General features: G+C 40.1%; 1 protein-coding gene across 3 annotated transcripts in view; it reads right to left on the reverse strand.

The window, feature by feature from the left end:
• Positions 1–14,843, reverse strand: part of JDP2 (Jun dimerization protein 2) — a 98,225-nt gene that overhangs the window by 20,002 nt on the left and 63,380 nt on the right. For 2 of the 3 annotated variants that reach the window (XM_016428399.2, XM_001367652.4), the window contains exon 3: positions 6,395–6,499. The exons of the other annotated variant lie outside the window; for it this stretch is intronic. In XM_016428399.2, the coding sequence (XP_016283885.1) occupies positions 6,395–6,499 (105 nt within the window). The remainder of the gene's footprint in view (positions 1–6,394; positions 6,500–14,843) is intronic. 3 annotated transcript variants of the gene reach the window in all.

Below are 14,843 nucleotides of genomic sequence, written 5' to 3' on the forward strand. Positions count from 1 at the left end.
ATAGTAAAGGTGATAATGGGCATCCTTGTTTTACTCCTGATCTTATTGGGAAGGCTTCGAGTTTATCCCCATTGCAGACGATGTTTGCTGATGGTTTTAGATATATACTGTTTATTATTTTTAGGAAAGGCCCTTCTATTCCTATACTTTCTAGTGTTTTCAATAGGAATGGGTGTTGTATTTTATCAAAGGTTTTTTCTGCATCTATTGAGATAATCATGTGATTTTTGTCAGTTTGCTTGTTAATATGGTCAATTATGTGGATGGTTTTCCTAATATTGAACCATCCTTGCATTCCTGGTATGAATCCTACCTGATCATAGTGGATAACCCTTGTGATGACTTGCTGGCGTCTTTTTGCTAGTATCCTATTTAAGATTTTTCTGTCTATATTCATTAGGGAGATCGGCCTATAGTTTTCTTTCTCTGTTTTTTAACCTGCCTGGCTTTGGGATCAGTACCATGTTTGTGTTGTAAAAAGAATTTGGTAGAACCCCTTCTTCGCTTATTCTGTCAAATACTTTGTATAATATTGGGATTAGAATTCATTTGTGAATCCAACTGGACCTGGGGATTTTTTCTTAGGGAGTTCTTTGATGACCTGTTCAATTTCTTTTTCTGATATGGGGTTGTTTAGGTAGTCTATTTCTTCCTCTGTTAGTCTAGGCAATTTATATTTTTGTAAGTATTCATCCATATCACCTAGATTGCCATATTTGTTGCCATGTAATTGGGCATAGTAGTTTTTAATGATTGCCTTAATTTCCTTTTCATTAGAGGTGAGGTCTCCCTTTTCATCTTGGATACTGTCAATTTGGTTTTTTTTTCCTTTTTTTAATTAGACTGATTAGTACTTTGTTTATTTTATTTGTTTTTTCAAAGTACCAGCTTCTAGTCTTATTTATTAAATCAATAGTTCTTTGACTTTCAATTTTATTAATTTCTCCTTTGATTTTTAGGATCTCTAATTTAGTCTTCATCTGAGGGTTTTTAATTTGTTCACTTTCTAGTTTTTTAATTTCCATGCCCAATTCATTGACTTCTGCCCTTCTTAATTTGTTTATATATGAACTCAAGTATATAAATTTCCCCCTGAGTACTGCTTTGGGTGCATCCCATAGGTTTTAAAAGGATGTCTCACCATTGTCATTTTCTTCAATGAAGTTATTGATTGTTTCTACGATTTGTTCTTTAACTAGCCAGTTTTAGAGAATCATATTGTTCAATTTCCAATTAATTTTTGATTTATCCCTCCATGTACCCTTACTAATTATTATTTTCATTGCATTGTGGTCTGAGAAGGTTGCATTTATTATTTCTGCCCTTTTGCACTTGTTTGCAATGTTTTTGTGCCCTAATACATGGTCAATTTTTGTGAATGTACCATGTGCTGCTGAAAAGAAGGTGTATTCCTTTTTGTCCCTATTTATTTTTCTCCACATGTCTACTAACTCTAATTTTTCTAAGATTTCATTTGCTTCTCTCACCTCTTTCTTATTTATTTTTTGGTTTGATTTATCTAGTTCGGATAGAGGAAGCTTCAGATTTCCCACTAGTATAGTTTTTCTGTCTATTTCATCCTTGAGCTCCTCTAGTTTCTCCTTTAGAAATTTGGATGCTATGCCATTTGGTGCATACATATTGAGTACAGATATTTCCTTATTGTCTATACTGCCTTTTATCAGGATGTAGTTACCTTCCCTATCTCTTTTAACTAGATTTATTTTTACTTTGGCTTGGTCAGATATCATGATTGTGACTCCTGCCTTCTTTTTATCAGTTGATGCCCAATAGATTTGACTCCATCCTCTTACTTTCACCCTATGCGTATCTACCTTCCTCATGTGTGTTTCTTGTAGACAGCATATGGTAGGGTTTTGGATTCTAATCCACTCTGCTATTCAGAGTGTTTTATTGGTGAGTTCATTCCATTTACATTCAGAGTTATGATTACTAGCTGTGTATTTCCCAGCATTTTGATTTCTACTCCTGGTCCTGCCTGTTCTTCTTTCACTATTTCCTTCTACACCAGTGTTTGCTTATAATCAGTCCCCCTAGTTCCCACCTTTATTTCACTTCCCTTTCTACCCCCCTCCCTTCTTATTCCCCCCCTTATTTTCCCCTGTAGTCTTTTTAAAATCCCCCACCCTCTCCCTCCCTTGTACTTCTTCCCTCCCCACCAGTCCGTTTTTTACCCTTCTACTCCCCCAAATGGCACAAATCCATTCTCTGCCCCAATAGATTGGATTATTCTTCCCTCTTTGGGTCAGTTTCAAAGCACGTAAGAGTTGAGTATTTCCTATCTCCAACCTCTTTACCCTTCCAGTGTATCGATGTTCTCCCCCTTCCTGCCATGAGCTACTTTATGACATATCAATTTGCCCCCATTTGTTTCTTTTCCCATTTCTTTTAGTATTAGCCTCTTTTTTTTCTTAGTTCTGGTTATATATATATATATATATATATATATATATATATATATATATATATATTATATATGTATGTATATTCTTCTAGTGTAATTCTTCTAGCTGCCCAGGTGATAGCAACAGTTTTTAAGAGTTACCAATGACCTATTTTCTTATAGGGATACATATTTTAACTTATTGAGTCTTTTAAAAATTTTTTTATTGTTGTTTTGTTTTTCTTTTCCCCCTCTTTTTTAAATAGCTTTTGATGATTCTCTTGATTTCTGTGCTTGGAAATCAAATTTTCTGTTCAGGTCTGGTCTTTTCTTTACAAATGCTTAGAATTGGGGCAGCTGGGTAGCTCAGTGGATTGAGAACCAGCCCTAGAGACGGGAGGTCCTAGGTTCAAATCTGGCCTCAGACACTTCCCAGCTGTGTGACCCTGGGCAAGTCACTTGACCCCCATTGCCTAGCCCTTACCACTCTTCTGCCTTGGAGCCAATACACAGTATTGACTCCAAGACAGAAGGTAAGGGTTTTAAAAAAAAAAAAAAACAACAAATGCTTAGAATTCTTCTATTGTATTGAATGACCATACTTTCCCCTGTAAGAATATAGTCAGTTTTGATGGGTATTTGATTCTTGGTTGCAGACCTAGTTCCCTTGCATTCTGGAATATCATATTCCATGCCTTTTGGTCCTTCAGTGTGTATGCAGCCAGATCCTAAGTTATCCTCACTGTGTTTCCATGGTATCTGAATGGCTTCTTCTTGGCAGCTTGTAATATCTTTTCTTTGATCTGATAGTTTTTGAGTTTGGCTATAACATTCCTGGGTGTTGTCAGTTGGGGATTAAATACAGGAGGTGATCTGTGGATTCTTTCAATCTCCACTTTCCCCTCTTGTTCTAGGATATCGGGACAGTTTTCCTGAATAATTTCCTGTAGTATTATGTCCAGGCTTTTTCTTTTGTCATGGTCTTCTGGTAGACCAATTATTCTTAAATTGTCTCTTCTTGAACAATTTTCTAAATCATCTGTTTTGTGAATGAGATGCTTCATTTCCCTCAATTTTTTCATTCTTTTCATTTTGTTTTATAGTGTCCTGCTGCCTTGTGAGGTCACTTAATTCCAGTTGTTGTATTCTGGTTCTTAAAGACTGAATTTCATCCCTGGCTTTTTGGTCATTCCGTTCCTTCTGGTCTGATTTTCTTTGGAGGTCATCTTTCATCCTCTTTATCTTGTCTTTCATCTTCTTCATCTCATCTTTCATCTCCTTTGCCTCATTTTCTAGCTAGTTGATTTTGGCTTTCAGGACACTATTTTCTCATTTTAGTTCAAGTGCCTCTGTTGCCAGATGACTTATCTTAATTTTTAAGTTCTTTTCCCAATTGTCTTCAGCCTCTCTTAATTGTGTTTTGAGTTCTTCCACAGCCTGTATCCAATTAGCTGGGATTTCTGATTTATCGTTTGCTGATCTCTCCCCCTCTATTCCATTTGCTGAGTAGAAGCTGTCTATTGTAGTTTCTTTCTTCTTTTTCTATTGTTTGCTCAAATTCACCCCTTCTTTACTCCCTGTATTTGTCTGTGCTCTTGCTCCTCTCATTTTTTTGGTTTGGGGGCTTCTGTCAGTCTCCCCTCTTGGAGCTTTAACAGGAGATCTCTCAGTGTAGTCTTTGGTGGAGGTTTGTTGGGGTTTGAGCTTCCCTGTCCTCTGGAGGCTTTTGATTGGATTAAAGTCCAGCAGTCAATGAGGATAGGTGTGGAGCCTGGGCTTCCCTGAGTTCTGGAGCCTTTTGATGGGATTAAGTTCAGCTTGGTTGGGCTGGGTGTGCTCTGAGTCCAAAACTTCCTGAAAGGCTGGAGCAAATATGGAGGATCTCCACAGCTCTGGCCAGGCTGCCAGGTCTATGCTCCCTCTCTAACTCCTTCCCCCCTGTCTGTGTTGGACGCTCTGAACTTATCACAGCCCTGGTTGCAATGTACGCCCTCCAGACCAGTACCTTTGCCCGCCCAGAAGTTCCCGCTGCCACTGGAATCTGGGAGTCTCAGCGCTCTGGGTGGGAAGGGGGATGGGTCCTGGGACCTTCCTTCTGTCTTCCCCTTAAACCTGAGTGTTCTCGGATTCTGGATTTTTGGGGGGGCATACCTTTTGAATTAAGTCCAGAAGGAGGGTTCCTTGGCTCTGTCTTGTTGTTAAGTTTGTTTTTCAGTCCCCTAGGAACATTCAGTTTGTGATTGGTTAGGAAGGATATTCAGAGGTCTGAACTTCTGCTCCTTCTAGGCCGCCATCTTGACTTCACCTCCTCCTCCTATTACTTCTATCATACAATCTACTTCTTTTCTTTTTAAACCCATACCTTCTGTCTTAGTATAAGTTTAAAGAGATAAGAGAGGCAAGAAGTGGCATTGGGACTGAGTAACTTGCCTAGGATCACAAAGTTAGGAAGTGTCTCAGACCAGATTTGAACCCAGGTCCTCCCCACTCCTGGCCTGGTACTCTATCCTCTAGGCTATCTAGCTGTCCCTCATGCAATCTATTTCAACCAAATTGGAATACTCTCTGAACCTGAATCTAATCCACAACATCGGTGCATTTGTTCAGGTTGTTTTGGTTTTTTTTTTCCCTAGAATGTGCTTCAGCTCCTTCTCCATTCCATCTTTGCTACCCTGTAAGACCCAATTCAAACAAAACCTTCAAAAAGCTTTCCCTGACCCAACAAGTGATAACAATCCTCCCCTATAAGCATGCATGTGATATTTGTTGCAAAGAACAGAGGGCCCTGAGTTCCAGTCTTGCCTCAAGCACATAGAAGCCATGTGAACAAGGACAAGTAGGGTGCATGAGACTGCACTGGTGAAGGGAGCTTCTATAGTAGGAGTTCTCTATATCAATGAAGTTGCAGATCCAGACCCTCCCACCCCCAAATTGTTTATTTTAGCAATCTATGTTGGTATAGGGTAGCTAGATGGTATAGTGGATAGAGCACCAGTTCTGGTGTTAGAAAGGCAATGTTTAAATCCAGCTTCAGACATTTACTACCTATGTGGCCCTGGGCAAGTCATTTCACCTTGTTTGCCTATTTCCTTATCTGGAAAATGAGCTAAAGAAGGAAAAGGCAAATCACTCCAGTTTCTTTGCTCATGGAAAGTTGGACATGACTAATCAACTCAACCAAAAAAATCCTTAGGTCTGGAATCAGGAAGACTCACTTTCCTAAGCTCAAATCTGACCTCAGACACTGTAGTTGTGTGATCCTGGGCAGGTCATGTAACTGTTTGCCTCAGTTTTCTCATCTGTAAAATGAGTTGGAGAAGGAACCAACCAAGAAAACCCAAAATGGAGTCACAAAGAGATGGACAAATCTGAAATGACTGAACAACAATGAGATGGTTAGAACTTTTGAAAATGTTTCTTGAGCAAAGATCCACTGACTACCCTGGATATCTCTCTGAAATCCATGATCTTGACTTCATTGCCTGGAGTTTAACAATCACAGACATGGATAGTGTTAGCTTCTAAGTCAATGACTCAAAGGAGTGTGTGCCAGTGAGCCCAGGCACTAAAGAAAACCATTCATTCATTCTTCACTCAACAAATAATTATTAAGCACTTACGACAGAAAATGGTCTGTGCTAGTTTCTGGGAGTGATACAAAGTTAAATAAGACTTGGTTCATGACGTTGAGGAGCAATGAGTTTACAATAAACCAAATTACTTCTACTATTCTTTCCTTCCTAATGGCCTTCCATGGAAATCTTTGGCTATGGGGATTATCTCAGCACTCTTATAACAGGAAGATACTGGGCCCTTTAGTGAAAATGGGGAGGAACGGTATGAGTCAGAAGGGTACAAGGTAGGTTGGAGAGATATGAATGGGTTTTGCCTTGATTTTGCTCACATTTGGTCATTTCTGCCAATCTGGAGCTTTGCCTATCTGCTCTCAGGGAGAAAAATGTCCCATTCTGACTAACCTACTACACTCACCCTTTGCAGAAACTCTGTCCTCTCTTTTTTTTTGTTCCGGCATCGAGCTGCTGCCACTTTGTTCTTCTCCCGGCGTCTTTTCCTCCGCTCCTCTTCCTCATCTAGCTGTTAAGAGCAAACATAAGAGTTGAAAAAATTTACCTCTACCCCTCTCTTGCAAAAGTGGAGGGCTACAGGTATGGAATATGGCATGTACTGTCAAAGAAAGTTGATCCATTTGTGTGTGCACATACATGTGCACATGCACACACAAATAGTGCACTTAAAATTTGAAGGGCAACAGTTAACAAGGAAAAAATCTTTGCAGCAAGCTTCTCTAATAAAGGTGTCATACCTAGAATAAATAAGGAACTGGCTCCAATTTATAAGAACAAAAACCATTCCCAAAATGATAAATGACCAAAGGTTATGAACAAAGAATTTTGAAAGGAAGAAATTCAAGAATCATAGAACTAGGAAAATCAAGAAGCATATGACAAAAATGCTTCAAATGACCAATAATAATGAGATCAATGTAAATTAAAACAACTCACTTCCAACTTCACTTCCACCCTATTGGTGAAGATGATAATAAAAGAAAATGATGACTGTTGGAGAGGCTGCAGGAATATAGGTGCATAATGCATTGTTAGTAGGTGGAGCCAGGAATTGGTCCAGCCATTCTGGAAAGCAATTTGGAACTCTGGCCCCCAAAACTGATAAACTGTATATGTGTTTTCACTCAGAAACAGAACTGTTAGCATTCACTATACTCCAAAGAGATCAAAGAAAGAGGAAAAGGACTCATATATACAAAAATATTTATGGCAGCTCTTTTTCATATGGCAAAGAACTGGAAACAAATCCATTGACTGTTAAAGGACCGAACAAATTAGGGATCTGATTATATTAGAGTATTATAATAATATCTGACGTTTATCCAGTGCTCAAAGGTTTACAATTGTTTTATATATGTTAGCTCATTTGATTCTCATGGCAGTTCTGTAAGGTAGGTGCCATTATTATCCTTATCTTACAGAGAAGGAAACTGAGGCTGAGAAAATCTAAGTGACTTGCCCCAAATCACAAAGCTATTAAGTATCTGAGACATAATTTGAACTGATGTCTTCCTAACTCCAAGTCTAGTACTCTATCCACTATGAAACATTATTTTAAAAAAAAAACCTTTATTATCTGTCTTAAAATCAACACTAAATATTGGTTGCAAGTCAGAAAAGGAGTATGGTCTAGGCAACTGAAGTTAAGTGACTTGCTCAAGGTCACATAGCTCAGAGGTATCTGAGTCCAGATTTTAACCCAGGACATTCCATCTCCAGGTCTGACTCTTTATCCTCTGCTCCTATAATATTTTTCTATAAGAGATGATGCAAAGGACAGGTTCAAAGAAACTTGTAAAAATTTGTATGAACAAATGAAGAGTCAAGTGAGAAGAACCAGGAGGACAATTTATACAATAATAGCACAGTACAGAAAAACAGTTCTAAAAGACTGAAGAACTCGGGTCAATTATACAGTGACCAAGAATGATTCCAGAGGACTAATGATGAAGTTGGGACTCATCTGATGACCAGATGGAATAACACATACATTTGGAATAGAGCCAATGTAGGAATTGTGCATGTTTATATATATATATATATATATATATATATATATATATATATATTTATATATATATATATATAGTAGTCTCTCAGTGACCGAGAATGACCACTGTCCTTGTGCAGTCTCATCTACAGTGTACCCTCATGTGGCTCCAGAGTCCTAAGGCTGAGGCGCAGAGTCTGTGGCACATGGGGTATGGGACTGAAGAGGATCAGTTGAGAAGCTGACTGAAGTGTTCTTTCCACCTGTTGCTGATGCCTTTTTTATCTTTTATGAGTGTCACCATCAGAGGATAGCAAGGGAGTGGTGGTGGATTTTGATGGCCCATAGACAGTCTTGAGGGCACTGAAAAATTGTTTGTAGTTTTTCATATCAGCAAACCGCTGGATTTCTTCTGCCTTTTTTTTCCACCATTGGTCTTGCATCTTCCTGATCTCACGCTGCGCCATGGCTTGGAGAGACTTGAATCTGTCCTTTTTAGGAGCAGAGTTTGGGTTATTTTGCCACTCCATAAAGGCTTTGTTCTTCTTGCTCAATAGGTCTTCAATAGCAGTGTTGTTCTCGTCGAACAAGTCCTGGTGGTTGCATTGTTTTGGGCCTAGGACTGCCTTTGATGTTTCCTTCACTGCGTCTCTGGTCTCTGCCTTTCTCTATACATATACACATATAGTCAAGCAAAAAACAATATTTTTAAAGAGCCTATCTATTATTGTAATTGTTCAGTTGGGTTCAACTTTTCATGAACCTCTTTCTAGGGTATTCTTGGCAAAAATACTGGAGTGGTTTGCCTTTTCCTTCTCCATTTTCCAGAAGAGGAAACAAGGGCAATAAGGTTAAGTGATTTGCCCAGGGTGACACAACTAATAAGTGTCTGAGATCAGGCTTGAACTCAGGTCTTCCTGACTCCAGATCCAGCTACATGACTATGTATAAATATATGTATGTATATATGTGTGTGTGTGTGTGTGTGTATTTGTTATAAAGGTTTTCTTTTTCTTTTCAGTTTTGAGAAGAGACCTGAAGAAGTAAGAGCTAGAGATGGGGTTGTTCACAAGGAAAGGAAAGGAAAAGAAAGAAAAGAAGAACTTATATGAAATATTTTTTTTAAGTATAGAAGATAGCAGAAGGAAGGTCAGAAGGAATCACAGGCAAGCTGGGTGGCTTTGAAAGTTACATAGGTTATTCTCAGAATTATTCATGTAGAATAGAAGGGGCCTTATAGGCCATGTTGAATTTATAATATACTTAAAAAGAAAAGCAAGCTGTAAATAACAAACACGTACAGTTTAATGTTCAATTTTCTTTTCTACTATGTATATGGAAATGCTCATTTTTTTTAAGGTCAGAAGTTTTATATATATCTTGGAGCCAGACCAAATGACTTTGGGCCTGGGAAGAAGGCAAGCCCTTCATTGTCAAGTCTAAGTTGCCAACAAAGCCAGTGGGGAGCTCTCCCAAGCATCAACGGTTCCTATCATGAGGCTGAAGGGACAGTAGCTGTAGTTTGGGTACTATTTACCTACTGTCTGTAAAAAGGGTGGCAACTCAATAAAAGTTGAAGCCAAGTTTTCTGCTGTCATCCTAACCCAACCCAAGCCCTGGGGGCAGATTTTCCAGGTCATGGATTTTCAGATACTTCCTAAAGAAAGACTCTTTTTGGCATGGGCTCAAATTTCACAACCCCTCTTTAAATTTTCCTTTCCCATCATGCTTTCTGTAAGTGCTGCCTTAACTTGACCATGTTTCCAGAATCTCATTTTTCATCCTCTCTGGTGTACACAAACACCTGTCAGATCCTGCTCCTTTTCTTTCTCAGTAGACTCCACCGTTTCCTTTTCTTCCCACATCCCTTCTTCACCATTCTTTTTTTTCTTCTCCCTTTCCCCCATAGCTGATACCCACTTCCCCTGAAGTCCCATGTTAAAGGATCCCTTCAGATTCCCTAAACCCTATTTTAGGAAATAAATTTATTCTAAAAGCTTTCTATTTCCTCTAGAATAAAATACTAATTCCTCTATTTGACATTTAAAGCCTTTTACAATCTGGCTCCAGTCTACCTTCCCAGGCTCATTGTACACTACTCCTTCATACTGTGTTTCAGCCAATGGACTATTCACTGTTATCTCTCCACATTCCATCACCAAGCCCTCAACAATGACTGAGAGCCAGGAATGCTCTCCATTCTTACCTCTACCAGACTATTTGGTTTCCTTCAAAATTCAGCTCAGACACAACCTCTTACAAGCCAGTCACCTTTCCTAATCTTACCCAGATGCTAGAGCCTTCCTCCCTCCCAAATTTATATATATATATACACACATATATATATATATATATATGTATATATGCATTTTGTTACTGTTCATCCTTGTTTCAAAGAGGACCAGTGACATCACTGGGTGATGTCTTGACTTGCATGTGAATTGGATTTAATTGAGGCAGAGCTGCACAAAGTCGTCAGCCTCCCTCTCTCTTCCAGAGTCATTGAAGTGTGTGGCAAGACAAAGGCAGGATGACTGGAAATGGCCCCAGATGCACTGGATGACCTTGGTGTCCTCCATGTGTGACCAAGGTCCAAGCCCTCCACAGAGACTGCCTCAGCCATCTTCATGGCCATTGAAACAAATTATTCTCAGTTGTCCAGTCTACCAGGAGAGATCTTCTTCACGTGCTTGGGGTAGGTATCCCCTAACTCAATGACAAATTTGAGGCCTGTTGGTTACCCTAAACTTGATTTAGCCCTTTGCCTAGACAGCTTTACCAGAGTGTGGCCACTGGGCATGCTACAGCTTCTTGGAGCCACAAGTGAGAGTTGGGTAAAAGGTAGACCCCAAAGATGGATGAGTAGCCCTGAAAAGGACTTGTCTAGGGGACACAATGGATAGAAATCCATGCCTGGAGACAAGAGGTTCTGGGTTCAAATCTGGCCTCGGACACTTCCTAATTCTGTGACTTCTAGGCAAGTCACTTAACCTCCATTGCCTTGCCCTTACTGCTCTTTTACCTTAGAACCAATACATAGATTTGATTCTAAGATGGAAGGAAAATGTTAAAAAAAAAAAAGGAATTGGCAGGCCCTCACATAAGAGATTCTAAGCCTCCCTGAACACCTCAACACTCTATCAATTTTGGTGGCTCTTAGATATATTACTTAGCTGCACATGTCCAGTTTCACCCAGCAAAATGTAAGTTCCTTGAGGGGAGGATTTCCTTCATTTTTATCTTCAGATCCATGGCACTTAGCATAGTACTTGGCACATGGTAGATGTTTAATGCATATTAAATTGCTTAGAAATAGCTTTAGGGGGATCAGGCTTATTCCCTGAAACCCTTACCTTCCATACAATACTGTGTATTGGTTCTAAAGCAGAAGAGCAGTAAGGGCTGGGCAATGGGGATTAAGTGACTTGCCCAGGGACACACAGCTAGGAAGTGTCTGAGGTCAAATTTGAACCCAGAACCTCCTGTCTCTAGGCCTGGCTCTGAATCCACTGAGTCACCTAGCCTCCTCCTACAGAAAGTGCTTTTAAAAAATCTTTTCATGAAGATAGGGTTCTGAAGTTAAGAATTAAGGAATCTGAGATGCATAGAGTAAGACTACAATGAAAGGGGGGAAAGATAGTCCCATCAAGATTGTTTTTAAACTCCCCCAATTTACTGCTCACTCCTAACTTGGCCTCAGTATCATATCTAAAAGTGACCAGTTTGCTGCTGACAAAAACTATAGCTAGAGAATACAGCACGCCTTGCTGATCCTTGGACACTCTAGGGTCAAAGGCTGCTGGAGAAGTCGCCAAATCCCTACAGGGTTGCCAACTCTCTCACCTCTGAAGCCAGGAATGTGACTCCAACACCCCCGGCCCAAACTGAATGAGTGCCCGGTTAAATAGGATTCCTGCCAGGAAAATGAATGGCCCCAGTCACCCAGAAACACAGCAACCTCTGAGAGGCTTAGGATTGAGGTCCCAGGCTCATAGTACAGAACTCACAGCAGATCTCAAGTCCAATGAATTCTTCCTCTTTTACTATAGCTCTCCTAGACAGAGCCTGGATGAGATTGTTCTATTTTCACCCCACATGGGGGGTTAGCTAGAGAGAAAGATGACCTATTAGCATCTCGGGGCACAGGTGGCCATCAGCTTTGGGCCTCCCAAGAAATTAACTCTCATCTGTCCTCTAATCCAGGGGTTTGGGGGGTGTGGGTGGTATGTAGGATCTTTGATGAAATCTTCACTACTTAACCTCAACCAGGGTAAGGATGAGGTAACACTGATAGGGAGAGGAAAGGGAAGGAACTACAGGAAATAGCTGCCAGCAGTGCAATCCCACTCATGGTCAAGGAGGTTTGCCCACAAACTGCCAAGATGGTGTGCAACCAGGGTATACTTACTGCTGGACAAACAAAACCTTGAACCTTTCTCCCAACCCACTCCACCCCACCCTGCCCCGCTCTTTTAGGGACTATAGTGACCAAGTCATGTTTCCCCACCTCCCTATTATTTACAAAAGTGAAACCTAAACCCTTCCACTAGGATATAGAACCTGTAAGGGCCACATCCTGGCCCGTAGTCATGATGAAATAGCAGTTGTCTCACTCTTTCTTGAGCTTCATACTCTCTAAGGCAACTCTCTAAGACTGGAAGTTGCAGAATTGTGTTGAGGAGGGAATTTCCTCATGCTGGAGTTCCTAGTACCAATGAAATCACAGGTCTAGAATCTCATATCATCATCACCACCATCAACACCATCATGATCATCTTCATTACCTTCTTTACCAAAGGTATTTATGTTATACAGTTCTTTCTCCACCATTGGTCAAGAATTGATCTCCTCTTCCCCCTCATCACTCCATGCTTCAACCAGGCAGTTTCACCTAACTGTCCCCTATCCCCACTCAGCTAAGCTTTTGGATTAACTCTTGCCTTCATGAGAATCATGAGAAAGTTCCTGAGCAGAAGCAAAGAGCTGGCAAATGCCTTTTTTGAGGTTGGTAATACTTGTGCCAGCTGTTCCTATTTCCTGCTAGGTCTTTGATATTTTATTTTCTGGTCTCCTTGCCTCTGGCCCTGATCCTTAAGGGTTCTCTTTGCACCAAGACTCTGATTCTGCTATTTTCTGGCTTTAACTTTTGGTAATGATATAGGACTACTCTGCCCTGCTCTGGTCCCCAAGCAACAACTTCCAGGCTCAAACTGAAAGGTAGGGTGATATATATAGTGGGAAGACCACTTCAGGTAGAGTCAGTACATAGACTCAAAGCTTCACTCTATTGTTGTATAACCTTGAGAAAGTCATCTCTTCCCTCTGAATTTCAGTTTTCCCAACTATAAAGTGGTTGGACTAGGCTCAATTCAATATTTACGAATCACCTAAGAGCTAGTGTTCCAAACACAAAATGAAAAAGACTCTACCTTCAACTAGTTTATATTCTACCAGGAAAAGAAGAAGATTAGATGATCTCTGAGGATCATGTCAGTGCTAAATCCTGTGAGATCAGTGTTGGACTCAGTTCTCACATCTATCCCTTATTTACCCTTCCTTTCCTCAACTTGGCTCTCTTGCCCATCTCCTCATGGATCCTATATGATCAATTGATTATCTTCATTCTAACATTAATGTCACTAAGTAATTGCACAAAGACCCTCGCAAACCTCAGTCAGTATTCCTCCATACACACCCCATATAGGGTGTCCCAGTGCCTCACAATAGTTATGATTGGATCTAGCTTAAATCCCACTTACAGCTATTTTAGGTGCTTGTGCTCATAAGAAATGGAAACTAGGGTCCAATGTACATCCACCAATCATATCCATGAAAATGAAATCAATTTTCTTCTCTCCTCCATGTCAACTAACCCTAGTTCCTTTTAACTTTTCATTGTACAGTCTATTCCCAAGTCTTTAATCATTTAGATTTCTCTCTTTTGGACTTTCTTCCATGTCTTTATTTATCACTAAAATTGAATGAAACTCTCTTCCTTGGTCATTCTTTAAAAAGTTTTTTGTCTGCTTGGAGATGAAAAGTGACCTTTCAAAGGTGAGTTCCTGGATGGCAGAGACTGTTTTTCTCATTCTTTGTTGTATCCCTGGAACTAGTGCAGTGCCTGGGACGTAGTAAGAGCTTGATTAGTAATGCCTGTGGACTTGACCATTTGCTTCTAAATCTCATTTCTCTCAACCACGTCTACATGCACTCCAGCAAGTATCTAAGAATCATACCAGGTCTAATAATGAGTAAAAAATCCAATGAAAAACTACAGAAAATGACTTCTCCACCCCAGAACTACACACAAAAAAAATCAACAAGAAGCCCCTGGGCAATGGGAAAGGGGGCCACAGAAAAGCTAGACAAGGCAAACTAGACCAAAGTATCTCATCAGGAACAGAGATGGGCCATTACATATATCGCCTATAAGGCTGTGTATTCAGAAGAAGCAAGAGACCTAGGATAGTTGGAAACCCACAACAGAGGACCTTTGAACATATATGGAGCACTCAGATCAAGATATCTGATGGCTCTGTCCAAAGATTCCTGAAAATCTAACACTTTGAACTTCAAAGAAGAAAGAAGGCCCGACCCCAGGATATACAGGTTGGCAAAGGAACCTAGGTGGCCCAGGTTGAGACCAATCAGGATCAACTACCCCACCCAAAAGGTCGGGAGAAGTAGAGGCTGGCCCTGGCAAAAAGCCCCAATTCAGGAACTGGGTTTAGGGAGAAGAATACACATAAGAAGGTTTACCGTGTAAAGAATTGTTACTTGATCCAGCTATACCCAAAAATGTAACCTAGAAGAAAAGATACTCCATAACAACTACAAGCAAACACAAAGAAAAAAAAATAGG

Source organism: Monodelphis domestica, chromosome 1 (assembly GCF_027887165.1).
Source record: "Monodelphis domestica isolate mMonDom1 chromosome 1, mMonDom1.pri, whole genome shotgun sequence".
In the NCBI taxonomy this organism is placed as follows: Eukaryota; Metazoa; Chordata; class Mammalia; order Didelphimorphia; family Didelphidae; genus Monodelphis; species Monodelphis domestica.